Genomic DNA, 26,058 nt, shown 5'->3' with positions numbered 1-26,058 from the left:
GCCCAGCGTCTCCTGTTAGCGAACAGGCCCTTGGCAGGTACGAGGGGGCGACGGCTTCGGAGGAGGGCGGCCCTTCCCCCCCTCCTTACCGACCCTTGTTCTCAAGGTTACAGGGTTCAAACACACCTGGCGATTATTGCCGTTGTTGTTGTTGTTTTAGTGTAGCTTTATTTTAACCAAAGGTTATCAGAGCCAGTTGGGCTTGGACCTCAGCTGCTAAAAAGATGTTCCGTTTCCAGGAGGGCGGGGAGATGGCCCCAGGCCTCCGCCGTCCAGGGCTACGGGAGATGGCGCATGGTCTGGGCAGACCAGCAGAGCGGGAGCCGGCCCTGGGCGGTTCCTCCAGGTGGTGGTGGGGGAAGAGTGGGGGGACAGGCCTATCGTTAGAAATAGGACAGTAAGGCAACAATGTGTTTTGGGGGTAACTAAGGTGATGGGTGTCCAGTGGTATTATTTTTTCTTCCCCCTTTTCTTCCCCATTTGTCACTGGGGACTAGAGGACTCTGAATTTGTCCGAGGACTATAGAAATGGCAGGAGCCAGGGAGAGACACTGGCCGAGAGGTTTCCTCCCTGATGGGGAGCCAGGATTTGGGGCAGGTAGACGGGGCAGGGACGGCGAGGATGTGGCCCACCTGCTTCCTGTGCAGGGCCCTGGGTCCTGGCCTGGCTGCCTCCCTCCCCACCAAGTTCTCCTCTGAGTTAGTTGCCAGTGGGCCCTGCTTGTCCCCTCGCCACGAGCCCACAGCTTGCCAAGAAAGACCCCAACACTCGCTGAGGCAGCCCTGGGTCCAGAGGGGACACGCTGGTCTGTCCTTTGTAAAGCTGTAAATACTTAATTTTTTGGTTTCTACTTCTAAGCCCAGTGTCATATTGACATTGGTATTTTAGATGGCTCTCAGATGGCCTCTCCTGTGCTGCCAGCTCTCACCCTCCTATTTTGGGGGGTTTTATAAACAGAGAGCATTGGGGAAGGGCAGGAAGAGGAATTCCTTTTGGTTCCTTGGTTGTGGGACACACACACACACACACACACACACACACACACACACACTCCTCTGAGAGTCCGAACAGGGGAAACAATTCTTGGCAAGTGAACGCATTTTGTTTTCTTGTAGCAATATGTCTTGACGGACGGGTCTCTGAAGGGCCAGTCCATCTCGCACTTAGCTCTGTGGGTGCAGCTCAGATGTTTTCGGGAGAATCCAACCTCTTGGGCTTGGGATGAGGAAGAGGGTGTGGGGCAGGGGATAATGTAAGGTGTAACTTAAGCTAAATGTAATCTATTTATAAAGCAAGAGACTCTCGTCTATTTTTATGAAAGGAAAGGTTTTGTAAGCTAGGCTAGGCGGTTGTGGCGGCCCAGCCTTTTTCTGTGGGCACGGTGCATGTTGCTGCTGGATTCCATATAATCGGTACCCCCACCCTGTCCCCCTGTCCTCACCGCCTGCTCTCCACACCCATGAGCCGGCCTCGGCCGAGTATAGGCCCCACCTCGCCCCAGTTCCCTGTTCTCCGATCCCGCAGCTCCCGGGTCCTTGGATGTCTTGGCGGGGAGGGCACTTGTGGGAGTGGGTGGGCAGTGGCGAATTCAGCATGGAGGTGGGTGGGTGGGAGGTGGAAGGGGGGACGAGATAGGGGACACGCTGTGCTTCCGGGGTGGGCTCCGACTAGTTATTTGAACTATGTGAGATCCACTTCCAAGTCCGCTGAGTTTGGGAGAGTGTGGGAGGCAATGGGGCTGCCGGCTCCGGGGCCACATGGCTTCCCTGGGGCTCTAGTGGGTCCCAGGTTGCTAGGCAGCTGGAGTGGGAGTGGAACTGCCACGAAATGCCCACCGTCCTGGCTGTGCCCACTGCCGGGGCTGCTGCTCCGGGCCCTGGGGGGGGGGGGTGTTAGGGCTGACTCTCTCGGGAAGGGAATCGTCCGTGGCTGGAAGATTTCCAGGCTCAGGGTGGGCCATGTGTTTGTTTGGGGCAAACCCCTCACCATTCCTGCTGCCAAGCCCTCAAAGGAATGAGGCAAAGGCACCCCTTTCCCCCAAGACCCCTTCGTGGGCATTTTAGCATCTACGTGATTTTTACTCCCTTCAGGGAGACTTTCTATCCTGCAGCCCCATCCCGCCCCACTGCTGCTGTGTGTCTGCCAGCTGGGTCTAGCATCAAGGGGAAGGGGGGGTTTGTACTCACTGAAAGACTACTGATCCCACCGGGAAACCAACCTGTTTACTGTACTGTTGTAAATATCATACCCTTTATATCCTGTATATTGGCTTCTTTTAAATAAAGTGAAATGTCTTAGAAATGATGGTGTACTTTTTTTCTTGTTTTAACTGAGGATAAAATGGCAAGAGGACTGAGGGCCACATAAACACGAATGCAAACTAATTAGTGGTGAAATATGGGAAATTTCACATCCCCCGCATCTCACAATAAAATCTCTACAAGTAGGGAAAGCAGGATTTATTATACACATTTTACTGAAGGGGAAGGGCGAGCCTGAAGGTCACAGGCTGAGTAACTGGCACGCCCAGTTTGGAACTGAGGTCCTGTTAATCCCCAAATCCCCGTTCCGTAAACTTCCTCAGTGCCCATGAGAGGCCAGCTCCCAGACTCCAAATTTGTCATTGTCCAACATTCCAGTTTTTTCTTGTTAATGGCCAACTTCAGGAAAATACTGCCCTCAGTGAACTGCCCCCCGTCCCCGACTAGGGTTTTCTTCAAGGATCAAAAGAAACAGTCCCATCAATCCCAATTCACTTTTTGCCATATCGAAGACTTTCACTTATTGTTGTTTCTTTTTTCCAACTCCCAACTATTTCTGTTCCCTTCTGAAGGAAGAGTAGCATGGGATACTGAGGTCATTCTAAGGTGGGCATTATTACCCCCACTTTATAGACAAGGAAACTGAGGCCCAGGGAAGTTATGGATTTTGTCAATGTCATAGGGAGGAACCACAATGAGAATGGGAACAGACTCCTTAGCAGGTTGTGAACCTAAGAAACAGTCACATCTGTAAGGAGTTTTTTGTGTGAGTTCATTTGAGCCAAACTGTCAATAATTGGCAGGAAGTAGAATCTCAATGGATGAGATAATGGCAGTCTTGCACTTTGTGTTATACATTACAACCCAAAGAGGAGACATAAGTGGGTTACATGAAATCCATTGGTGATAGATTAGGGAGGCGGGAGAAAGCAAAGCCAGGGCGGTGGGGGAACCTCTGGGATTGGATAAAAAGTAAAATGATAGACACATACTTAGGTGGGTGCAGGAACAATTAACATGATAATAATGAAGGAATTTGTGGTATCTGTCCTGACACACAGCACATAAGGTTGTGCCCCAAAGGGTCCAGAAAAAGGGAAGTTACAAGTTACCCAGACATTTCAAGGGTATGTTATTATAAATGCAAAAAGACACTTAGGCTCAGTTAAGGTAAAGGTTGACCTTATCAGTGAAGATACCAGCCTAGGATGTAATCACCCACCATCACTGCTTTTAGTTAACGTTTAGAGACCATCCTTTGTGGTTACTTTAGGTCTAGGAATTTGCAAGACTGCTATGCAGGCCTCCCCTGAGCTTGTCAGGTTAGCATGTGGCCCCTTTCATCCACATAGTGCTTTAGGAATACAATGGGTCCTTAAGATGCTGTCATCAGAAAGGTTTAGAATCCGCCCTGCTGGCTAGGCTCAGTGGTTGAGCGTTGACCTATGAACCAGGAAGTCATGTTTGGATTCCCAGTCAGGGCACAAACCCAGATTGTGTGCTTAATCATTAGTGTGGGGCCTGCAGGAGGCAGCCAATCAATGAGTCTCGCTCATCATTGATGTTTCTTTCTCTCCTCCCTTTCTCTCCGAAATCAATAAAATATATTTAAGAAGAAAGAAAGAAGGAAGGAAGGAAGACTCGTAATCCCAGTTTTAAATAACATTCAAGCCTTCACCAATTTCTCCAAGAGAAAACTAAAATTTTGATCCAGGGAGGGGGAAAATTAAACTGCAGGAGGTACTGGTTCCACAGCCAGAGGTTTTGAAGGAAAAGCTAGGCGTAGACCAGCTCAGATTTTATCTTTTATTGACCTTAATCTTCAAAGAATTGAGCTGCTTTCTTTATCTAGGCGCCAGGCCCGGGGAATCTGGTCCAGCGCCAGGCGAGAGGGAGAGGGTTCCTGGGTCCCGGTCAGGGAGCTGGAGGGAGGGGCGACAGGCTCATCCTCGGGCCTGCATCCCGCGGGGAGAGAGATGGCCGCGGTGCGGCCTTGCGGTGAAGGACCGTAACCACCGGCCGGCCGAGGGCTGCCCCAGTGGTCAGGCTGGGACAGCCGCCGCACCTGACAGTCAGACCTGAGGTCCGTACTCACAGCCACGCACGTGCCCCATTCCCACTCTCTCATTGGCTCTTTCCGTCCCTCTTGGTCATAGAAGACTGAGACATAGTCGCCCTCTGATTGGCCCAGGAGCTTCCATGTGTCATTCTGATTGGCCGGTGGGGCTCACGCCCTCTCGGGCGCATCAAAGGAAACTGGGTCTTACCATAAAGAGAGGAGGGGGAAGCGTGAATATCTCCAGACTTCCCTTCTGTATTACCAGGCCCTGTGTCACGTAATGGCCTCAATCATGCACTAAAGAAAGTTACTTTATTAACATAGATAAATATGGAGGTTTTTCGCTTGACCTTGACTCGGAGGACAGCCTAGGTGACCCGGAACCCCCCTCTTTCCGAGGTAGTGCGCTCCGGGCGGGGCAGCGCCGTCAGGTTGCGACCCCCGGGTAGCCTGTCCCGAGAACAGCCACACAGCGAGCTGGAGATGCTGCTGCCGCCGCCGCCCGTGCTTCGGCGCGCCCTGCTGGCCTGCCCCTGGAGTGGGGCCCGGTGAGTGCAAACCGGGCCAGGGGGACGACACCCCTGTCTCTCCTTCCTACAGCGAGGAGGACCCCCTTCCCGAATTGCGGCCGGATGGGGGGGTCTCGCTGCCCTTCCGGCTCCCGAGCTCCGAAAGTAGCCCCCTCCGCCCTCGTCTCGCTCCTCACATCGATCCTTCCAGTGTGCCCACTGCCCGAGTGCTGGCTTCTCCCTGGGGCGCTTCTGTTTTTAGTACAACACCCTCTCCTTCCCTCCCTCCGTCTCACGCTCAGGACCCACCTCCGGGATTCCCTGAGACTCCCGTCTCCTCTCTCTACCGGGACTTCTACGTCTCTTCCCCTTTTTCAAGTTAAGTGTTGGGCAGAAAAGGGACTCCTTTCTGTGACATGTGGGATAATGTGTGTGGGGTGCTTACAGCGCGCCAAACGCCGTGCTGGGCATGTGGTGTGTGCTTTGTTGTAAAGACTGAGGGAGTTAATTCATCCACGTGCGTCCACCGGCGGCAGGCACACAGGCAATGCCAAGTTATTATCCTGATCCTCGTTACCACTTGTATTTTAAACTCCTGTGCGGTAGATCTTAGTATTTCACATTACAGGGGAAGACTGTAATTTCGGAGTGGAGTGCAAACCCCCACGGTGTGGAGTTGGGTTCCTGGACCCTTGCTCACTCGATGACAAATGTCCTCAGGGCCCCCTCCTGCTGGGGACTGGGTGGGGGAGGTAGGACACAGACCCTGCTTCAGAGGGGCTCACAGTCGGGTGAGGCTGCCCCCTTATTGGACCTGAGTTTCGGTGGGTCTGCCTTTCAGAGCTGGGCAGCTGCCACCCCCCATTTGAGTTTTGTTTGCCTGATCCCTAGGACTGTGACCAGCTCTGTCTCTGCTGAGCTAGGCTCTTTCTGAGTTAATCAGTGTCCTAAGGGGTGGCACAGGGGTGCCCTGGGCAGGGGTGAGTTTCAACACTGCTGTGTGTCCTGTGTGGGTGGGGATGGGGTAGGGAAGGGCACACGAAGAGGACGTGGGAGAGAAGAAGGGCTCCTCTCCCAAGCCAAGGTTGGGGTCGTACTTGCCACACCCCATACTGACCGCCCCTCTCAGACTGCACATGGAAGTCCCATAGAGTTACAGTGTAACCTCCTTTCTTGAACTTTATTTGTTCCGGAAGGCTGTTCAAGAAGTGATATGTTCGAAAACTGAATACTTTTTTTCCCCATTAGAAATAATGTAAATTGAATTAATCTGTTCCAGAGCCCCAAATGATTTCCTGTTACAACCTTTCTTTTATACAGCACATGTCTAATGTACTATTTAATTTATAAATAAACACTTCTTTCCTTAAGTTTATCTAACCACCCCCTACTAGCCTTAAAGGAATCCTGTTACTAGCTAACTGCTTTTACTTTATCCAATCAACAAAACAGCCATCTCCCCATTCTATTGTCGGTGATGGCTGTTTTGTGAGCACTTTCACACCCTTAGCGACATTGGAACTCTTGATGGCCTCTTTATGTTTCAAAACTGTGCCAACTGCCAGCAACAAAAGTATTCTCTCCTTTGCTTGTTGCCTGCAAGATGCATTTTGTCATGCTGAGCTTTCAGCACGAAAGGGTCGTCAGGTCGAAAACTGACCTTTTGGTCGACCACCGAGACATTGTTTTCTGTGAACAGCTTGGTCAGGAACCGAATTGTTTGAGGTGGGAGACAGCTGAGAAACGAGGTTTGACTGGACTTGTGTACAGTCCCTGCCATGTGCAGGTGCTGTGCTGACCCGGAGCGAGGGGTGCCCAGGGCATTCACATGTGGATGGGCCTTCGAAGAGTTCGTTTTCATGGGGGAGAAAGACTTAGGGGTAAAAAACCCTCACATATCTGGTAGAAAGCAATCCATGTTCTCTTTTTTTAAAAAGCCTATTATAACAATAATATTTATCCCCATTTTACGGAGGGCAGACTCTCTGCCCAAGGGTCACAGCGTGTGATCAAACAGCCGAGCTTGGTAATTTCGGTAATTGGTTCTGTTGTCAGTGGCGGGACTTTCTACAGCAAGCGTGTCAGACTCACAGCTGGTGGGCTGCTTGCCTAAATAAACGAGGCATGCGGCACGCTGGCCCTGGGTTTGACATGCTTGTTCTACAGCTTTTTGTTTGTTAATCCTGACCTGAAGATATTTTTTCCCGTTGATTTTTATTTTTTCTTTAGAGAGAATGGAAGGGAGGGAGGGGGAGAGAGAGAGAGAGAGAGAGAGAGAGAGAGAGAGAGAGAGGAACATTGATGGATTCCCTCCCGCATGTGCCCCATGGCTGGGGAAGGAACCTGCAATCCTTCAATATGGGCCTAAGCTCTATCACTGAGCCACACTGGCCAGGGCTCTGCAGCATTTTTAACGGGCAGGCCAATACTCAGGTGCACTAAGCCACCCCCCAGCCACGTGCATTTGTTTATTCGAGGTGACTGGTGAATGCACGGATTTACTAGGCCTATTCAGTCTAAATTTAAAATGATAATACATATAGAAAACTTTTCTTCGAAAAATTTTAATTTTAATTATACAAACATGTCTACATAAGTAAAAATAGGTAAACTGAATAATTTGTCAATTTTTTAACATACACATTCAGAGAACCTACTTTATCGTGTAATGGACTTTCGGCTTTCACAGATACCGCCTCGGCCAAATTAATCTGTTTTATCGCGCTTTTGCTGTTAATAATACATTTGTAGAGTGGAGTCAATGAGATAATCACTTAGCATGGTGCCGGGCATGTTGTTAGTGCTTCATAAATGCTCCTTGATGTTTCCGGGGCAATAAAGGGCAAACATCATCCTGCGCGAGGTGCCCCTCCCTCCTGGACCTGCTCTGAGCCCCACACAGTTCGCTTGCACTGCTGGCCGCTTATCTCTGTGATAAGGAGGATTAACCTAATCGGGCCCCAGATAACAGCTGCCGAAGCCCGGGTGCTGAATGAAGCTAGAGTAATCTCCCTTCTACTCTTCTTGGCCGTGGCCACCTGGGCCTCAGCCACTGGGGAGCCAAGGAACCTGCACCCAGCCCCAGGTGCTAGCTGGCCTGGAGGTCCCGTCCTGGGGGCCTGGTGTTCGCTCTGACATCGCCTGTGCGTTAATTGTTTTCTTTTTTTCTTTTTAAATATATCTGTATTGATTTCAGAGAGGAAGGGAGAGGGAAAGAGAGATGGAAACATCAATGATGAGAGAGAATGACTGATTGGCTGCCTCCTGCACGTCCCCCATTGGGGATCAAGCCAGCAACCCAGGCATGTGCCCTTGACCGGAATCGAACCTGGGACCCTTCAGTCCGCAGGCTGATGTTCTAGCCACCGAGCCAAACCAGCCAGGGCGCGTTAATTGTTTTCAAAGGTGTTTCTCAGGTGCTAACCCCCGGCTGGGCCGTGTGTCCACTGGTGAATGGGATGGACACAGGCCGGCCCAGCGGAGCTTACGGCCTGGTGGGAGCGCCGTCATGAGGGTTGTCACAGGTGCTGTGAGGAAAGTGTGGGCTAATGAGGATCCGAGAGGGGCCCGTCCAGTGGTTCGAGGCCGGGCGCATGGAGAGTGTCCCACGCAGAGGGGACCGCAAAATGAGCAGGGTGACTGGATCACAGCGAATGAGCTGGGAGGTGGTGGGGGCGATGGACATGGTCTGGAGGCATCAGCAGGGAGTCTGGCTTTTCGTTGCAGAAGAAATGAGAGGCCATGAGGAGTTTTGAGCCAAGTGCTTACTCCGTCTGATGATCAGATTTCCATGTTAAAACTGTGACTGTGACTGCGATTTGGAGAGTAGCTTGGTGACAGTGGAGCCGGAGTGGACATTGCAGTCGTCCAGGCAAAAGCTGGTGGTGCCGTGGACCAGGGTGTAGGCCGAGGGAAACCTGGGAGGGAACTGAGCTTCCCGCCCAACCCCACCCTGCCTCACTCCCCCTCAGTGTTAAGGTTGCATTGGCTGTCCAGCCCTGGTGTCGCCCATTGCAGGAGACGTTTTGATGTGGCTTTGAAAACTCAGATTCTGGTACCTGCACTGGGTGGGGAGGGGTAGCTAAGGTCTCACACCCAAGCCAGGAGGTCCCAGGTGAGCAGAAGGGGCACTTCAGGTCGTTAGGGAATCGGAGTCAAATTCGGACTCTGCCGTATGCCTCCTTCCTGAAGCCAGAAGGCCCGGAGCTGCCCTAAGAATGGCCGGGTTGGGTTCATCTGCATCCCACACCCAGGCACCTGCCTGGTGGGTACTCGGGAAATATGTGGTGAAAAATGTGCAAGCCTTTTGGACCTCACCTGAGTTATCACTGAGCTCTTGAAGTGTGGAATAAATGTGTGCTGGCTGCAATCATGAGTGAATGAATGAATGAATGAATGAATGAACAAACAATGCAGGCCTGCCTAGAAGGGCCTTGCAGAGCCTCATAGAGGCCCTAAGTTTGTGAGTGATTCCTCCATGCCTTGCCCTGAGCCAATGGAAGGGTGTTTCTTTCGAGACCCTGGATTTTTTTTCTTGGCTCTATTCCACTCAGGATGATCTTTGAACTAGTCTCTGTCCCCGAGGCTGTACCAGGGCCTGGACTTTCTAGGTTTAGAGAGAGCCCTTGGGGCGTGTGATCCTGAGGTCACAGTGGACCTCTGCCCTAGGGAAGGTGGAGTGAGGCCTGCAGGATTTCTGTTTCGGACACTGCCTGGCAGGGGACAGACAGGGAAAGGAGAGCTGGTAGCTCGACATTTTCAGCTTCTGCCCTGGGTGCAATGGGGTGCTGTTTATTCCAGCAGTGTTTGGTGAGCACCGGGGTGTCTGGGAACCGATTTGCCTTTGAAAGCCTGGCATGGTGGAGTGAACATCCTGGAAGATCTTTAGTTCCTTTAGAAACTCCTAAGAGCAGGAGGGTGAGGAAAGGCAAGCAGTTTTCGTTCTCACAGGGACCTGGTGTTATAGAATAGTAAAAGCTAGGAAAATTCCAGAAGTGGGGTGGGGAAACTGAGGCAGAGAGTTAAACAGCACTTGGTGCCCACCTAGTAAATCCTCTCTTCCCTAAACCAAGGACACTTAGGAGTAAGTGGTTTGCACGTCTCCCCAACCAGGGGGTAAACAGCTTAAAGCACCCTGCTCAGGGAGACATAACAGAAACCCATTTAAGTGCCATTTGCCAAGCACACCGAAATTAAGAGAATAAATTCATTTGGGAATATCAGCATCAAGTGATGAATATTCTCTTGATCCACCACTAAACACCCAGCCTTTATTTTATTTATTTTTTTAAAAATATATTTTATTGATTTTTTACAGAGAGGAAGGGGGAGGGATAGAAAGTTAGAAACATCGATGAGAGAGAAACATCGATCAGCTGCCTCCTGCACAACCTCTACTGGGGATGTGCCCGCAACTAAGGTACATGCCCTTGACCGGAATCGAACCTGGGACCCTTGAGTCCGCAAGCTGATGCTCTATCCACTGAGCCAAACCGGTTAGGGCAACACCCAGCCTTTAAATCCCCCGAAAATGAAGGTCCCAGTGCTCTCTCCCCTCAGGGAGCATGCCTGTGCCACAACCGCCCTTCTCCTCCCCCCCCTCCCGCCCCACGCCAACCCCACACTTACCCCCTAACTTCTAAGGGACCCCATGAGACTTGCAACTAAGGCAGCGACAGCTCGCCCCGGGCTACCCTCCGAACCTGTTTCCAGGGCCCCCTTCTCCCCCTTTTCTCTGTCCTCCCAGTGAGCCAGAGCAGCCCAGCCCGGCTCCCCTGCTGTTTCTTCTGTGCCCTTCCGGTTTCACTGCCCTTACTGTGTTTGTGCTGCACAAATTGGTGGATAGATTCTTGCTTGCTTTGCTGCACGTTGCCTCTTGATTGAAATCTTGGCTCAAGAAGACAAGAAGTGAGGTTCCTCGTCTTGCCCAGTAACACTGGGGTGGGACCTAGGATGACCCCTCTTTCAGATGTGGGATGTGTGCTGAGGTCTCCGAGCAGCTGTGGGCTTTGGTCTGGGGTATGTCTGCTCAGAACCTGTGCTATTCCCACCCACCAGGGCCGGGGGTTCAGAGAGGGGTTGGGGTGGCCCCTGACTCCAGCCCAGCACTCATTCTCTGCTGACGGCGGAGTGGGGAGTGGGGGAGGGGGGCTTTCTTGGCTTAAAGAGAAGCTGGCCGCATCTGATTTACTGATTGGTGGTGGAGTCCTGCTCCTGAGGTCCCCGGCTAGACTCCGCCCCCCCCTTGCTGGTTTTTGTTGGCCTCCCTGCTCCCCCCCCACTACAATAGGTGGAAGGACCAGTGTGGGTTTTAATTTATTGAGCACCTCTATAGCTTAGCATTATCTCCTCAGATCTCCATAGTAACCCCACAAGATGGGTGTCAGTGACCTGCCCAAAGTCACACAGCTACTGGAAGGGGGAGGGTGGGGCCTGAGGAATGTGACTGGGCCTGGTGGGTGTGGCCTGGGGGTGAGGAAGGGGGAGAGAGGGAGAAGGTCCCCGGGCTATTTGACCCTTGGGGATCTTGGGCCACTTGGCCCTGCCCCTCAACCACACAGGCCCCGTTCTGCTCTCCCCTGGGCCTGGACCACTTTTTCCAGCTCTTCTTAAACCTCCTCCAGGTCCCCGCTGAGCTCACCTCCTCAGGGAGGCCCTCTCTGACCACCCTGGCTTCACCCTTCCCCTTACTTACTCATTTTCAGGGCCCTTCTGTCATCAGAGTGTTTATTTCTTTTTTTTAAAAAAATATATATTTTATTGATTTTTTACAGAGAGGAAGGGAGAGGGATAGAGAGTTAGAAACATGGATGAGAGAGAAACATCGATCAGCTGCCTCCTGCACACTCCCTACTGGTATGTGCCAGCAACCAAGGTACATGTCCTTGACTGGAATCGAACCTGGGTCCCTTGAATCCGCAGGTCGACGGTCTATCCACTGAGCCAAACCGGTCAGGGCTATAGTGTTTATTTCTTGCCCGTGCCCCCCACTCGGCAGGAGTCAGCTGCGTGCAGCCAGAGCCTTGCTGTGTTGGTCACCGCTGTGTCTCCGGGTTCCGGAACAGCGTCAGAGATGCAGCAGGGGTTCAGTAACCTCGTAGGGGGAATGCGGGACCTCCCTCACAGCCCCCTTTCTGTGTCCTTCCTCCAGGCCTCCTGCCCAGCTCTCAGCTTCCACCCACCCTCTTCCCAGAGAGAAAGGAAGAAGCCCCCAACCCTCATGGCCAGGCCTTCCCATCCTCCTATTGGGCATTAGCCACCTTCCAGAACACCGGCCTCAGACAGGGTCACTCTGAGGCACAACAATGCTGTGTCATGGTTTCGTCTGAGCACAGACGGAAACCAGGTCACCGTGCCACCCCCCGAGTACCAGACACCCCCCCTCTTGCTAAACGAGGGGCTGCTTCCCCCAGGTGTGCACTCCCTCCTGCATCCAACAGTGACCCCGCTTGTCCACCTGCAGGTGCGTTCCCACTGGTCTCTGGCTGGGGACGTTGACACCAGAGGGAGATGATACCTGGGTTTTTCTGGATTCAAATCCAGGTCTCCTGATCTTGATCTTGAACTAGCCATTTTCCTTTTAGGACCGAAGTTACCTTATTTCTATAATGAGGCCCTGGTGAGAGCCATCCGTTGGGCCTGTCCATGACGGATGGGAGCCAGTATCCAGTCTAAGGAGCCCTGTGTGTGTTAGGTGCCTTTGTCATTAATGTCCCCATTTACAGATGAGGAAACTGAGGCCTGGAGGAGAAGTCCCACAGCTGAGGCTCCAGCTCTGGAATGACTGACTCTAACGTCTTACCCACATGTCCTCCCACCTCATGACCCCCCAACTCCCACCTTCGGGGTGATGGCCATAGTGGTCACTGATCAATGAGGTCACAAGTTCTTTTTTTTATTAATATATTTTATTGATTTTTTATAGAGAGGAAGGGAGAGAGATAGAGAGTTAGAAACATTGATCAGCTGCCTCCTGCACGCCCCTACTGGGGATGTGCCCGCAACCAAAGTACGTGCCCTTGACAGGAATCGAACCTGGGACCCTTCAGTCTGCAGGCCGATGCTCTATCCACTGAGCCAAACCGGTTTCGGCAGGTCACAGGTTCTTGAAACTCAGTGCCCAGGAACCAGACCCTGAACCCCCAAACCTGCCCTCCCTCTGTGAACAGAGCTCCGGGCACTCTTCCAAGTTCCCGCCCAGGTCTTGGGCTTTCCTGCTGGCCCTCGGTTCGCTCTGTGTGCTGGGACTCAGCTCTGGGATGTCCTCCTCTTCAGCTTAGAGGAGGAGCGACTGGGTCTGTTCTGGGATCAGGTTTGCCTCGTGGGGACACACTCTCCACGTAACAAGCACTTAGAAATGCTTTTGCACCTTTGGATTTCAACTCCAAACACGTGGGTTTGTATTGTTAGAAATAAGGTGAGCCCCCCAAGTCAGAGGTTCTGGTAGAATACAAAACACTCAGGAGCCAGGCAGCAAGGCAAACATATTTACTTCTACGTAGAAGGGTTCACACACATGGTCTGGAAGGGCGTGCACACTGAGCAGGCGGGCTGCTCGGCTTTATAATCCCTGACGCATGTGACCTGTCCTTTGCTCTTGATTGGAGCTCAGGTGCACAGTCTTTCACAATTGGCTAATGCAAATGAAGAGGTTGGCCTTTGTTGTTCCAAGATGGCGGCTCCCAGGGGAGCTGCAAGCCATGCGACCAACATGGAGGCTGCCAAGTCATGAGGTCCAAATGGCAGCTGTCTAAACTGTTCTTTGACAGAAAAGATGATTTGTTTATTTTCACAGTATGATTACTCTCATTCCTGGTATAGAAACAGGCTCAGAGGAGGCAGCTCACGTGCCCAAGGACACACAGCAGGACTGGGACTTGAACTTGGATTTTGCACCCCAAGGCCTATCTCGACCCCCAGTTCTATAGTTGCTCTGGATTTCAGGATTCCGGGCCAGCCCAGGCTCCCCTGTTGGAGACTGGGTCTGTGGTGGTCTCTGCTGACCTGCCACCTCTCTCCCCGCCCTTGCATCCAGGCTTCGGTGGAAACACGCCTCCTCCCTGAAGGTGGCCAATGAGCCCATCTTGGCGTTCACCAAGGGCAGCCCCGAGCGAGAGGCACTGCAGAAGGTAAGGTGCAGGGCATGGAGGGAGACAGCCTCAGCAGCCCAAGATGCTCTCTGTGCTGCGGCCACTACCCCTCCTGCCCCTGCTCCCAGCCCTGGTCTGGGGAGGGCTGTGTGTCTGGAGCCGGTGAGAGGCCGGGAGCAGCCGGGTGGCCTCAGTGTGGTCAGGAGTCATACGCTCACATAACTTAACATGTTCTCCCATTAATTGCTAGTATTTTAAAACTGAGATTCCACATACATTTCAGGTGCAGTTTTTGAATCTTTTTAACGGGGAAACCTGTCAATACTGGCCTCGCCTTCCTGCATGGCAGGAAGTGACCGAGGAGGGGCTGCATCCTGTCCCCCCAGGGAGCACACGCTCTCTGGCCACAGCCCCGCCGGCCGCCTCCTTGGTTCTGGTTCTGCGTCGGGTTCTAGGTGGGAGAAGGGGAAGGAAGTGCCCATCTGACATCTTGTCCCCTCCTCAGGCCTTGAAGGACCTGAAGGGCCGGACGGAAGCCATCCCGTGCGTGGTGGGGGACGAGGAGGTGTGGACCTCGGATGTGCAGTACCAGGTGTCCGTGAGTCCAATGGGTGGGCAGGGCCGGCCCCTCCCCGAACCTTGGGTCCTCGGGCAGCACTTGGAGAGGGGCAGTCAGTTTACATGGCACCTCCCTCCTGGGCAGTGACCTCACTCTTCTCTCCTTTCAGCCCTTTAACCATGGACACAAGGTGGCCAAGTTTTGCTATGCAGACAAGGTGAGTCCCTGGCAACTGTGGGGTTGGTGTGCTGCCCTTCTGTCCTGCTGGTTTCAGACTTGGAGGTGGACATCAGACACTGCTTCCCTCTGGCGTGGGGGGTGGGGTATATAGATGGGACAGATGGGAGTGGGAGTCCCTGGGTGGGTGCCTTTAACAGGGCCAGGCATGCCAGGGTTAACTTGAGCCTAGTAGGAGCTGCCTTGATCAGGGCTAGACATGCTCTTGCCATGGGGCAGACCCTGACATGGGGCGGGTGGGGGTGGTGGATTCTGGAAAGCTGGGTCAGGGAAATTGGAGACATCATGGATGGTAAGTCGGATGGCACTGGTATCATCGAGAGGGGATGGGGTCACCTGTGGCTCGGGGTCTAGGAGCGAGCATCATGTGGCAGTGAGGCAGGTGGCATTGGGGGTGCCGGCAGCAGGTTTATGTCTCAGATTGTGGCTCTGACCTGGCCAGGGCAAGACCAGGGCCCTGACCTTGAGGGCTGGTGGCTCTGGGTGGTGGGTTCAGGGGCCCCAACCCCAGGATTAAGGTGAGGCCCCGAGGAGGCCACAGGAGAACGTGGTCTAACAGCAGAGGGGCTCAGTGCCAGGTGCTGGCATGCGGACCCAGCTGGCAGGTCAGACTTCTCCAGACTGGCAGCAGGACAGGTTCCGTGCCTGGGGTGGCCTGTGGCAGTGGGACACAGTAGACACTGGGGAGGGGACGCTGAGGGCCCAGGGATCAGGGCCTTCCCCGGGTGGAGCGTGACCTCCAGACCTCTCCTCCCTCGCTCATCCCCCTGGGACCCTTCCCGCTATGGAAGAAGCCCCCAGCCTGTCCTCTTCCTCAGGCCCTGCTCAACAAAGCCATTGAGGCCGCCCTGGCCGCCAGGAAGGAGTGGGACCTGAAGCCCGTCACAGACCGGGCCCAGATCTTCCTGAAGGCAGCAGACATGCTGAGCGGGCCGCGCAGGGCAGAGGTCCTTGCCAAGACCATGGTGGGACAGGTGAGGTGTCTGCAGCACAGTTGGGGGTGGGAGGCAGCTGTACCCCATTCGATTCGGCAGTCGTCAGCTGAGGAGTTTCTGGGTGCCTAGACCTGCTCTGCTGGCTGGAGACTCAGAGATGTCCTCGAGGGACAAGGCCTAGGAGGGGGAACACACAAAATGGTAGACAAGGTGGACTGTGCTAAACCTGCGTGTCAGACCACGGAAATGCCCCTTCCCCTCCTTCTCTGTCCGCACCCTAGCAGGCCTTTGTCGTGCTTTGCCTGAGTGACAGTTGCCCTGTGCAGTCCGCTAGGCTCGGTGGGACCCTGCACCCTCAGGTTTTCCCGACACCCCAGCAGGCTGCTCAGGCTTACACCCCACCGAGATCTCCCACTGAGAGGCACATCCCAGATCCTGAGCCCAGCCCCAGGGCCCTGCAGTTCCCACCTCTCTCCAGCGCGCCAGCTGCTGCCCTTCCCGCCAGGCCGTCCGCCTGTGATGGTGCCAGTCTGGGCCTGGTGACATTCCTGGGCACCGTAGGCGTCCCATGTCCCCCCTCTGCCTGCTATCTCCTGCCTGGAGTGCCCGCTCTCTTCTGTGCCCCGTGAACTCTTACCCATCAAGGGCCGGCCCAGATATCACCTCCACTGTGAGGCTTCCAGAACCTTCTCTGTCCAAAGGGCTCAGCCTGCCCCCTAACGTGCTGTTCATTTGTCAGTTACAGCTCAGTTTGCATTGGGGTGGAATGACTTCCTATGTCTGTTGCCCCTTTACAAGCTTTTTGGGAACAGTGATCACGTGTTAATGTTCTTCCTCTTTCTGGGCCTTGCATCATGTCTTCCTGGATAAAGGTTTTATGAGTGAGTGCATTTGAGCCAGAGAGTGGTTGAGGAGGGAGAAAGCGTTAATTTCACCATCTGCAGGAAGGACCCACAGGTTGAGAACCACTAGCAGGGTCGCCTAAGACCATCGGAAAACACAGATATTTACATTACGATTCATAACAGTAGCAAAATTACAGTTATGAAGTAGCAACGAAAATAACTTTATGGTTGGGGGTCACCACAGCATGAGGAACTGTGTTAAAGGGCCGCGGCATTAGGAAGGTTGAGAACCACTGCTTTAGGGGTTGGTCAGCCCAGCGCTCTTCCTGCGGTGAGAGCTCCCCCTGCTGCACAGATGTGGTATGACAGCTCCACACCCTGCCAAGTGTCCCGATTTTCTCAGTGGCCCCTGGGTGTCACGCTCCGAGTGTCCAGGTGAGCCACACCTGGGCAGGAAGAGACACACAGATTACAGTGCCTCGTTATGTGAAGACTCAGAAAGATGTAAGAAGCGCAGTGGCCGAGCAGAGCAGCGGGCAGTGTCTTAGCTCAGCTTCCTTGGCTCCATGTCCGAGCAGGGCGAGCAGCTGCCAGTGACCCTGTGTGCCAGGGTGGGAAAGGCCCATTTTGCTGCCCACAGTCCTTTCCCCTCGGCTCACATTCACCATCGGGAAGGACAGACGGTCTAAGGAGTTTGCAGTCCCAAGGCCTCCTGGTTTTAGCCCAGCTCACCTAGCGAGGGCACGTATTTACCCTGCGGCAGGAGTCACCGTGGGCACAGGGTCCCACGTCAGGGCCAACGGAGGCTGGTCTGCCACTGCTGACCCCCTGGCCTTCCCGCCTCGCAGGGTAAGACAGTGATCCAAGCGGAGATCGACGCGGCGGCCGAGCTGATCGACTTCTTCCGATTCAACGCCAAGTTTGCCGTGGAGCTGGAGGGGGAGCAGCCCATCAGCGTGCCGCCCAGCACCAACAGCGTGGTGTACCGGGGGCTGGAGGTACCACAGGGGCCGGCCGCGCGGGGGCTGCTGGGAACCTTGAGCTTGGCCTCACCACCTCCTCTGTCTCCAGGGCTTCGTGGCGGCCATCTCCCCTTTTAACTTCACTGCGATCGGCGGCAACCTGGCGGGGGCGCCGGCCTTGATGGTGAGATATGGGCCGCGGGCAGGGATGGCGGGAGCTCAGCACGATTCCCGTCTCAACAGACGAAAGGCTGCACTCGAGCCCCTGAGGTCCCGGCCCTAGTCATGGCGAAGCACAGAGGGTGGAGTGCGTGTGGGGCCGTGGAAAGGCTTTGGGGTCAGAGGCTGGTTTGGGTCCCGGCTTGCCCTGCTCTAGGTGACCCCGTTAAGCCTCCGCTCTGCTCTGAGGCAGTTTGCTCACCTGCAAAGTGGAAGCAATAGGAAAGCCTGTGTACAGGGCTGTGAGGAGCAAATGAGACGGCCACGTGACACGCCGAACGCCAGGCAGGTCTGGCCCTGTGCAGGCTAGTCTATGGTGACGGGTAGTGATGGTGATGATTAGCTCACCTTTGAATGCTTGCTATGTGCTGACTTAGTTGTCTTGGTCGTATGGTTAGCTTTTTTTTAATCCTCAACCAAGGAAATTTTTTCCATTGTTTTTTATAGAGAGTAGAAGGGAAGGAGGAGGGGGAGAGAGAGAAACATGGATGTGAGATACATCGATTGTTTGCTTCCTGCACCCGCCCTGACCAGGGCCAGGGATTGAACCTGCAACCCTTTAGTCCACAAGCCAACACTCTAACCACTGAGCCAAACTCCACTTAGTTTTTTAAAAAGTGTTTTTATTGATTTTTAGAGAGAGGAAGGGAGAGGGATAGAGAGATAGAAACATCAATGAGAGAAACATTATCTATCTGCTGCCTCCTGCATGCCCTCCTCTGGGTATTGAGCCTGCAACCCAGGCATGTGCCCTGACTGGGAATCGAGCCGGTGACCTCTTGGTTCCCGGGTCAGTGCTCAACCACTGAGCCAAACTGGTCAGGGCTCCACTTAGTTTTAAAGGGTGAAGCTGACTATCGTCCTCTGAGCTTCCAGTCCGATGGGGCAGACGTGGCCCTGCCTTCGGAGGGCCTGGGTGTCTGGGAGTCGCAGGAAGAGGCCTGACAGTGGTTGGGGGCCTGGGCCCAGGCAGGAAGGCTGGGTGATCGGGAGGATGCTCATGCACAAGGCCATCCCCGTGCCTCTGCCCACAGACAGACGCGCACACGCCCAGATGCCCACGTGCCCTCACCAGGACACGTGCAGAGAGAGCCTTGTGCGCACTTGCTCAGCCACACCTGTGAGCACCTAGCAACTCAGAAACACCCAGAACAGAGCTGCCCGAGGGTGCTGGCGGGACCAGCCCGTGCAGGCTTCTGGAGGAAGGGCGCCTGGGCTGGTGTGGTGCTGGCGAGGGCTGTTAGAGCACAGTGCCTGGCACCGGGAGGTGTGGGCGGGCAGGGGACATCCTGGCCTGCACAGGGGCCTGGTGGTTCCAGGGGAGGGATGACCATGCTTCAGGGTGGGTGGAGTCAGGGCTGGTGGCACCAGCCTGTGTCATCATTGTGCCTCCCGAGCAGGGCAATGTGGTCCTTTGGAAGCCCAGCGACACGGCCATGCTGGCCAGCTACGCCGTCTACCGCATCCTCCGGGAGGCTGGCCTGCCCCCCAACATCATCCAGTTTGTGCCAGCAGACGGGCCCACATTTGGGGACACTATTACCAGCTCAGAGCACCTGTGCGGCATCAACTTCACAGGCAGCGTGCCGTAAGTGCCTGAGAGGGGGGTGGGGGGGTGGAGCTTCAGGGAGTTCACCTTTCACCTCTGTCCAGAGCTGGGCTGTGAGGAGGGAATGAGACGGGCATGTGACACGGTCTGCCGCTGGCCGTACTCACTTGCTGTGCTGCTGTTGGGGAGCCACTTCCCCTCTCTGGGCCTCCGTGTCTTCACTGTCCTAGTGATGGCTGCTGCTCTGCACACAAGTCGCTCTACATGGGACAGGACGACAGGGCCTGAACGCGGGTGGAGACCGCGGGAATGGAGAAAGCAGCAAGCAGATTCGATGGCCTGTCTGTGGGGTTGGGGTGGGGGGTCAGCGGGAACCTCCAGGCTCGGGGCAGGAGGCATCGTTCACAAGGTGGCACCTGGAAGGCCCAGCGGCGGAGGGTTAGGGCAAAGATGAGTCACATGTTGGTTACTTTGAGTGTGGGGTGCCCACGGACCATCTGGGTAGAGATGTCAGGGTCAGCACTGGGGTCCTCCCGGGTGACACCTGCGGTGGCTTCTCTCTGCTGGCCTCCGGCTCCCCCACCCGCTTCCCTCCCGGGTTTGCCGGGTGGCATGGCGGCGTTAGAATTGCTGAGGAGGGCCGTTTCCAGAGGCCTGCTCTGCCAGCGCAGCCCCGCGGGGCCCTGCCTGTTAGCGGGCGGAGCAGGCTTGGCCCCCATTTGCCATGCTCTGATGAGCAGAGGCTTAAAGGTGGGCACGTCATAAATTAGTATTAGCTACTGTGTCGCCGGCTCCCTGGTGATTAGCATTTTTATTGTTTTGTGGCGCTGGGGTTGGTCACACTCGGAGCCCAGGGAGGAGGCGTCCAGGGAGGAGGCGGGGGCCTACTCTTCTCCCAGGATCCTCCTCAGTTTGGCCTCTGGAGCCTGGGTGCCGGGCGAGAGCGCCCCATGCAGATAGTGACAGTGTCCGTCCCCCACCGGGCACGTGCAGTGTGCCGGCACTGTCCTAACACTGGCCTCATTAGAGTGAATCACAGAACAGCCCTGCTGTGGGATTGTTGCCTCCAGTTCCTGGATGAGAATTTGAGGCTCAGAGAGGTTAAGTAATGAGCGAAAGGTCACACAGCCATGGGTGTCTGAGTCAGAGCTTGAACCCAGTACTTCCTCCCCCCTCCCTGGTCTTCTCTGCACCATCTTGCCACCAAGGCTCCCCTTGCTACCTCCCCGTAGGCCTGGGATGCTGCCCATTTCCAGCTGCCACCACCTACTGGGTCCCCCACCACCTCTGCTGGGACCCCTGCTCGCCTCCTGGGCTGCTGACCCTGTTGTTTCTCATTTGGCTTTTCGGCCCCTTCTGGTGGGACCTGTTCCCCACCCCCCATGACCTTCACCCTCAGATACCCGAGCTGGCCCCCTAATCCCCACCCTGCCCTCTGATTTCAGCACCTTTAAAAACCTGTGGAAGCAGGTAGCCCAGAACCTGGATCGCTTTCGCACCTTCCCACGCCTGGCCGGAGGTAAGGGCCCCTCGCCCTGCCCCCTCCCCGGTGGCTCCAGGGAGCCCTCCCTCTCCTGGCCATCATGAAAGAGGAGGAGAGGGTGCAGCCATAGGTGGGTAGTGCTGCAGGAGCTGAGCCCTGGGGCCATAGGTGCGGAACCTCTGCTCTGGCAGGCACGGCGGGTGTGCAGAGCACCTGTGCCTCAGGATGCATTTTTCTTTCATTCATTCATTCATTCATTCATTCATGCCTCAGTCATTCAGCAATTTAAGTGCCATGAGTAGGGAAGGAGCCCTGGCAGCTGACATGGGTGGGTCCCTCTCCTCTTGCTGGGTTGAGGGGTTAGGGGAAAGCTTAAAGAAAGCTGTGCCACTTCTGGGAGGGGAGTGGGGGCCTAGGATTCTGCTGTTTCCTCTGTCATTGTATTGAGCAGCACCCTGGCCCGGCCTCAGTTATTGCATCTGTATAATGGGGGCATTGATCCTGATGACCCCTGATGCCCTTCACCCTTGGGCGTCAGTTTTTTCATCAGTAGAGTGGGAGAATAGGCCTGGCTCATCGGTTTCTGTGATGCTGTCCAGCTCTCACTCTGTGCCTCTCCTGCTGTCATCCGCCTGGTATGGGGGGCTGATCACGGCCCCGTGGACAGGTGTAGGCAGTGTGGGGGGCCCCTGAGCTGGCCGGAGGAGCCCACTCCTTCATTCGTTCCCCGCCCTGGCCCCTGTAGAGTGCGGTGGGAAGAACTTCCACTTTGTGCACCGCTCAGCGGACGTGGACAGCGTGGTGAGCGGGACCCTGCGCTCAGCCTTCGAGTACAGCGGCCAGAAGTGCTCAGCCTGCTCCCGCCTCTACGTGCCTCACTCGCTGTGGCCTCAGATCAAAAAGCGGCTGCTGGAGGAGCACAGCAGGATCAAAGTGGGCGACGTGAGTGCTGCCTCCATCCTTGCCTCGGCCCAGCGGGGGCTGATGGGATTGGAGGGTCCCGTGGGTGGCTGGGTGTGCAGGAGGGGCCTTCCTTTGTCGGGGCCTGTGGCAGCTCAGTCTCCTCTGGTGTCTCCCCTGCTGCAGCCTGCGGAGGATTTCGGGACCTTCTTCTCTGCAGTGATTGATGCCAAGGTACGGGCTGGAACCCAGTTGCTCCTGGGGGGCTGAGCCTGGACTGGGTGGAAGAGGGAGGAAGAGAGATAGGGGGCCAAAGTGGGGGACAACCCTGCCCCACTGCTTCCAGGAAGGCAGCCAGATTGCCACCCTGCCTCCAGCTTGGTAAGGGCAGAGTCCTCCAACCCGAGACCTCGCCTCCTGCACACCCTGCAGCCAAGCTCAAAGCCCCTTTAAGTGCATGTCCATACACAGAGATGCAATTAGGCCTGCACACGTGTATGCATAAACCTAAGTGTGCACGCATGAACACGTCCATGTGTAGGCATGCATGTCCGCTTTCCACAGAAATGCATACACATTCATACATGCATATCTCCATACATGAACAAATCCACCCATGTTTGTGCAAGTGGAGATATTCATGTACATGTTTGTGTTTAGAGGCACATGTGTAGGTCTTCATGGATACACATGTGCATGTTACAGACATACATACAAGGGTGGGCAAAAGTAGGTTTATAGTTGTAATGTAAGTAATACAATAATTAATCGATAATACAAGAATAAACTGTGATTCACGTACTTATAATTGTAAACCTACTACTGCCCATTGTGTATATCTACGTGCTTTAACAAAGCAACACGGCCATGCATATGCCCGAATACATGTATGTCATGTGTGTTTGGTTATATTTATATGCGAATATGTACCTGAAGTTCTAACACACACAAGCATGCATGTCTGCCCTTGTCTCTGCCATGGCTCATCCAGATACTCAGGGCCCTCCCCTCCCCCCTTTCAGAATTCAGGTCCTTCTGGAACAGGTGTATTGGGGTGAGTGTATTGCAGGGCTGCTGCTGGGAATGGTCCCCTAGCCCAGTGGTCGGCAAACTTATTAGTCAACAGAGCCAAATATCAACAATACAACGATTGAAATTTCTTTTGAGAGCCAAATTTTTTAAAGTTAAACTATATAGGTATGTACATTGTTATTAACTTAATTAGGGTACTCCTAAGCTGGCCTTTGCTAAAAACTCGAGGGGCCAAAGAGCCGCACATGGCTCGCGAGCCGCAGTTTGCCGACCACTGCCCTAGCCTGCCTTTGACACCCTTCCTCCCTGCCCCCTGCAGTCCTTTGGTCGCATCAAGAAGTGGCTGGATCACGCCCGCTCCTCGCCCAGCCTCACCGTCCTGGCGGGCGGCAAGTGTGACGACTCTGTGGGCTACTTCGTGGAGCCCTGCATTGTGGAGAGCAAGGACCCTCAGGAGCCCATCATGAAGGAGGTGACTGGGCGGGTGGCTGGGAGCACGAGGACAGCCTCTCACTCAGCACAGCACACACACCGGCCCTTGCCCGTGGCCTTCTCGGGGCGTATCCCAATTACAGTTGAGGAAAAGGAGGCCCTAGACAGCGAATATCACACCCCGTGAGAGCAGAGCCAGGCCTTGAGCTCAGGCCTCCTGACCCAAACCCAGTGCTGGCCCTGACACCCTGGCCATTGCCGTAGCACTTCCATTGCCCACGCCCCGCAGCAGTCTTCTCGGCTGACATTGACCTGCTCAACTGTGGCCGGCCACAGCTGGCCCTTGATTGAAGTGAGGGCTGTATTATCAGTCCCATTTTACAGATGAGAAACTGAGGCCCCGGGAGATCAAGACACCTTGGTGGCAGCAGGAACAGTATATTGTTGGGCAGTTCCTGGACCAGCTGTTGCCAGAAGCCTACCGTTTCCATGGGCTTGGGCCCGTGCCTCTGCGGGTGTGGGTTTGGCTGGCAGGGGCCCAGAAAGTGTCCTTGGCCCTTTTGCCATGGTGAGATGGGGTGGGCAAAGCAGGAGCTGGGCATGGTTCTGTCCCGGAGGGAATCCAGAGGGACATTGCGTACGCCTGACCCTTCTTGCAGGGGCTGAGGTGTGGACTGGGGCCTGGGGAGCGGGACTGAGAATAGAGGCAGAGGCCAGAGCAGGCTGGGAAGCCTCAGGGCGCTGGTCCAGGCTGACACTGACCTTGGACTTCTCTCACTTCTCTCCCAGGAGATCTTCGGGCCTGTGCTGACCGTGTACGTCTACCCAGACGACAAGTACAGGGAGACACTGCGGCTGGTGGACAGCACTACCAGCTACGGCCTCACGGGGGCAGTGTTCGCCCAGGATAAGTGAGTGGCCACAGCCCCTCTGCTCTAGGCCTGGTGTCCTGTCCACACCCTGGACACTGCCCTCCTGGACATGGGTCCTAGTAATAATGCCGCCCCTTGCTTTCTGTCCACTCCCCTCACCTCAGCCCTGGCTGGCAGGCAGGCCTCCTAAGCGCAGGGACCCAGAGGCAGCCCGGCTCTTTGTTAAAGTGCAGGTTCTGGGGCCCCACTATCGACTTTGGATCTAGGGTGGGCCTGGGAATGGGAGCTTTTGCCCAGCTCCCCGAGTCTGAGGGGGCCCCGCTACACGAGGTCATCGTCTCAGCTGCAGAGGGACATGGGCTCAGGCCAGGGTGCACTGCTCATCTTGCAGAGGCAGGATTTGAACCGGTGCCATGATATTCACCCTGAGGCTTTGCTTTTTCCCGCCTCCATGGCTCCCCTTGTCTGCCTCTAGAGGGAGGGGATGGAGGAGGGAGTGGAACCGGAGGGGCAGGCTGGGGGCTTGGGGTTCCCCAGTTCCCGAGGGGCAGGAAAATTGGACCAGGATGGGCCACTCCCTTGAGTGTGTGCTGCCTGACCCACACCTTCAGTCCTTGCAGGAGCCCCACTCGGGGCCGTGAAACCCCTTTTGCAGAGGGGAAGCTGAGGCTCAGACCCTGAGTCACCTGCCCAAGGGCCCACAGCTGGTGGCTGGCCCAGTGCTCACCGGGATAGCCAGCCTGGGCTGGGGGTGGAGGCTGGACCTGGGCTGGAGCGGTGGGTGAGCTGGCTGCCCTGCCTTGTAGGGACGTTGTCCGGGAGGCCACCGAGATGCTGAGGAACGCTGCCGGCAACTTCTACATCAACGACAAGTCCACTGGCTCGGTGGTGGGCCAGCAGCCCTTTGGGGGGGCCCGAGCCTCCGGTGAGTGGGTCCCCGTTTCCAGAAGGGAGCCACGTTTCTATGGGAGACTTGAGAGCCTTCATTTCAAGGGTGTTAAGAGTAATAAGGACAGCACTGTACTCACCCCGAGTCCTTTCAGCAACCTCGTGAGCCAGGGTGCTAAATTCTCGCCATTTTACAGAGGAGGAAACTGAGGCACGGGGTGAAGTGACTCGCTCAAGGGCACATGGCTAGGAAGTGGTGGAGCTGGCACTGGACCCAGCTCCCGCAGCCTGTACCACCATGGTCCAGGTCACTTTGGTCCAACTCCCTCCTACTTAGAAGTGGGGACACTGAGGCTCAGGTTGGGCTGGTGACTTTCTAAGATCCCAGCTGCCTAGTGGCAGAGCTGGTGCTCTCCACAGTGCACCCCCCCCGCACCTCCAAGACACCCCGGGCTGGTGGGGCACATGGACCCCAGGAGTGTCGGCATCCTGTATACTCACAGTTCCGGCCCCACCCAGCCTCCCACCAAGGGTGCTCCTCACCGGTGCGCTTAGGAAACTGGCCCCTGTGAGCACATTTTGTTTTAGTTTAAGTGCCGGTGCCCCATTCATTCCGTCAGCTCCTCCCCACGCCTTTCCCTCCTGCCCAGAGCTGTTGCGTCTTTTTCCCACAGGAACCAATGACAAGCCCGGGGGGCCCCACTACATCCTGCGGTGGACGTCGCCCCAGGTCATCAAGGAGACCCACAAACCTCTGGGGGACTGGCGCTACTCGTACATGCAGTGAGCCCGCTCGGCGCCTCTGCCGTCCACCTGTCTGTCCGTCCAGGTGACTGACCTCGGTGCACTGGGCCCACCCAGCCCCTCCCCCCTGCTCCCCGGGGGGCGGCCCCTTTCCTAGAGCCAAGGGCTGGCCCCCAGCCCCCCACTGGCCCGTATCCTGGCCTGTCCCACATCTCGGGGTCAGGCGCCCAGCCCTGGTTTGATCCTGCTGGGAAGGGACAGGCGTGCTGCTGCTCATCCCATCGGCCGTCCTGGGAAGTACATCTCAGAGGCTGACCTTGGTGCCGGCTGGCTCGCCATCTTTTCTCCTCTGTCTGCTGCACTGTGGCCAGTGGTTTAGCAGCTGGGGAACATCTGGCCCAAGGGCCATACAAGGCCCACAAAATCATTTGGTCTGGCCCTGCCAAGGCATTAGGGGTGAGTTAATTAAATGTTTGGCCAAT

The 26,058-nt window shown here is 55.4% G+C and overlaps 1 protein-coding gene across 1 annotated transcript; it reads left to right on the top strand.

Moving 5' to 3' along the window:
• The first annotated feature begins 1,594 nt into the window (after window positions 1-1,594).
• On the top strand, window positions 1,595-26,058 carry ALDH4A1 (aldehyde dehydrogenase 4 family member A1). Its single transcript, XM_054720695.1, has 16 exons — window positions 1,595-1,600; window positions 4,721-4,869; window positions 13,865-13,958; window positions 14,425-14,517; window positions 14,648-14,695; window positions 15,534-15,689; window positions 17,344-17,493; window positions 17,567-17,641; window positions 19,077-19,264; window positions 20,671-20,744; window positions 21,454-21,650; window positions 21,795-21,842; window positions 22,960-23,112; window positions 23,862-23,983; window positions 24,751-24,869; window positions 25,507-26,058. The coding sequence occupies exons 1-16, from the start codon at window positions 1,595-1,597 to the stop codon at window positions 25,617-25,619; spliced, it is 1,785 nt and encodes a 594-aa protein (XP_054576670.1). The 3' UTR covers window positions 25,620-26,058.

The sequence above is a fragment of the Eptesicus fuscus genome, chromosome 9 (genome assembly GCF_027574615.1).
Source record: "Eptesicus fuscus isolate TK198812 chromosome 9, DD_ASM_mEF_20220401, whole genome shotgun sequence".
NCBI lineage: Eukaryota > Metazoa > Chordata > Mammalia > Chiroptera > Vespertilionidae > Eptesicus > Eptesicus fuscus.
The sequence above is the reverse complement of the archived record's forward strand: the minus strand, read 5'-3'. Positions and strand labels throughout refer to the sequence as shown.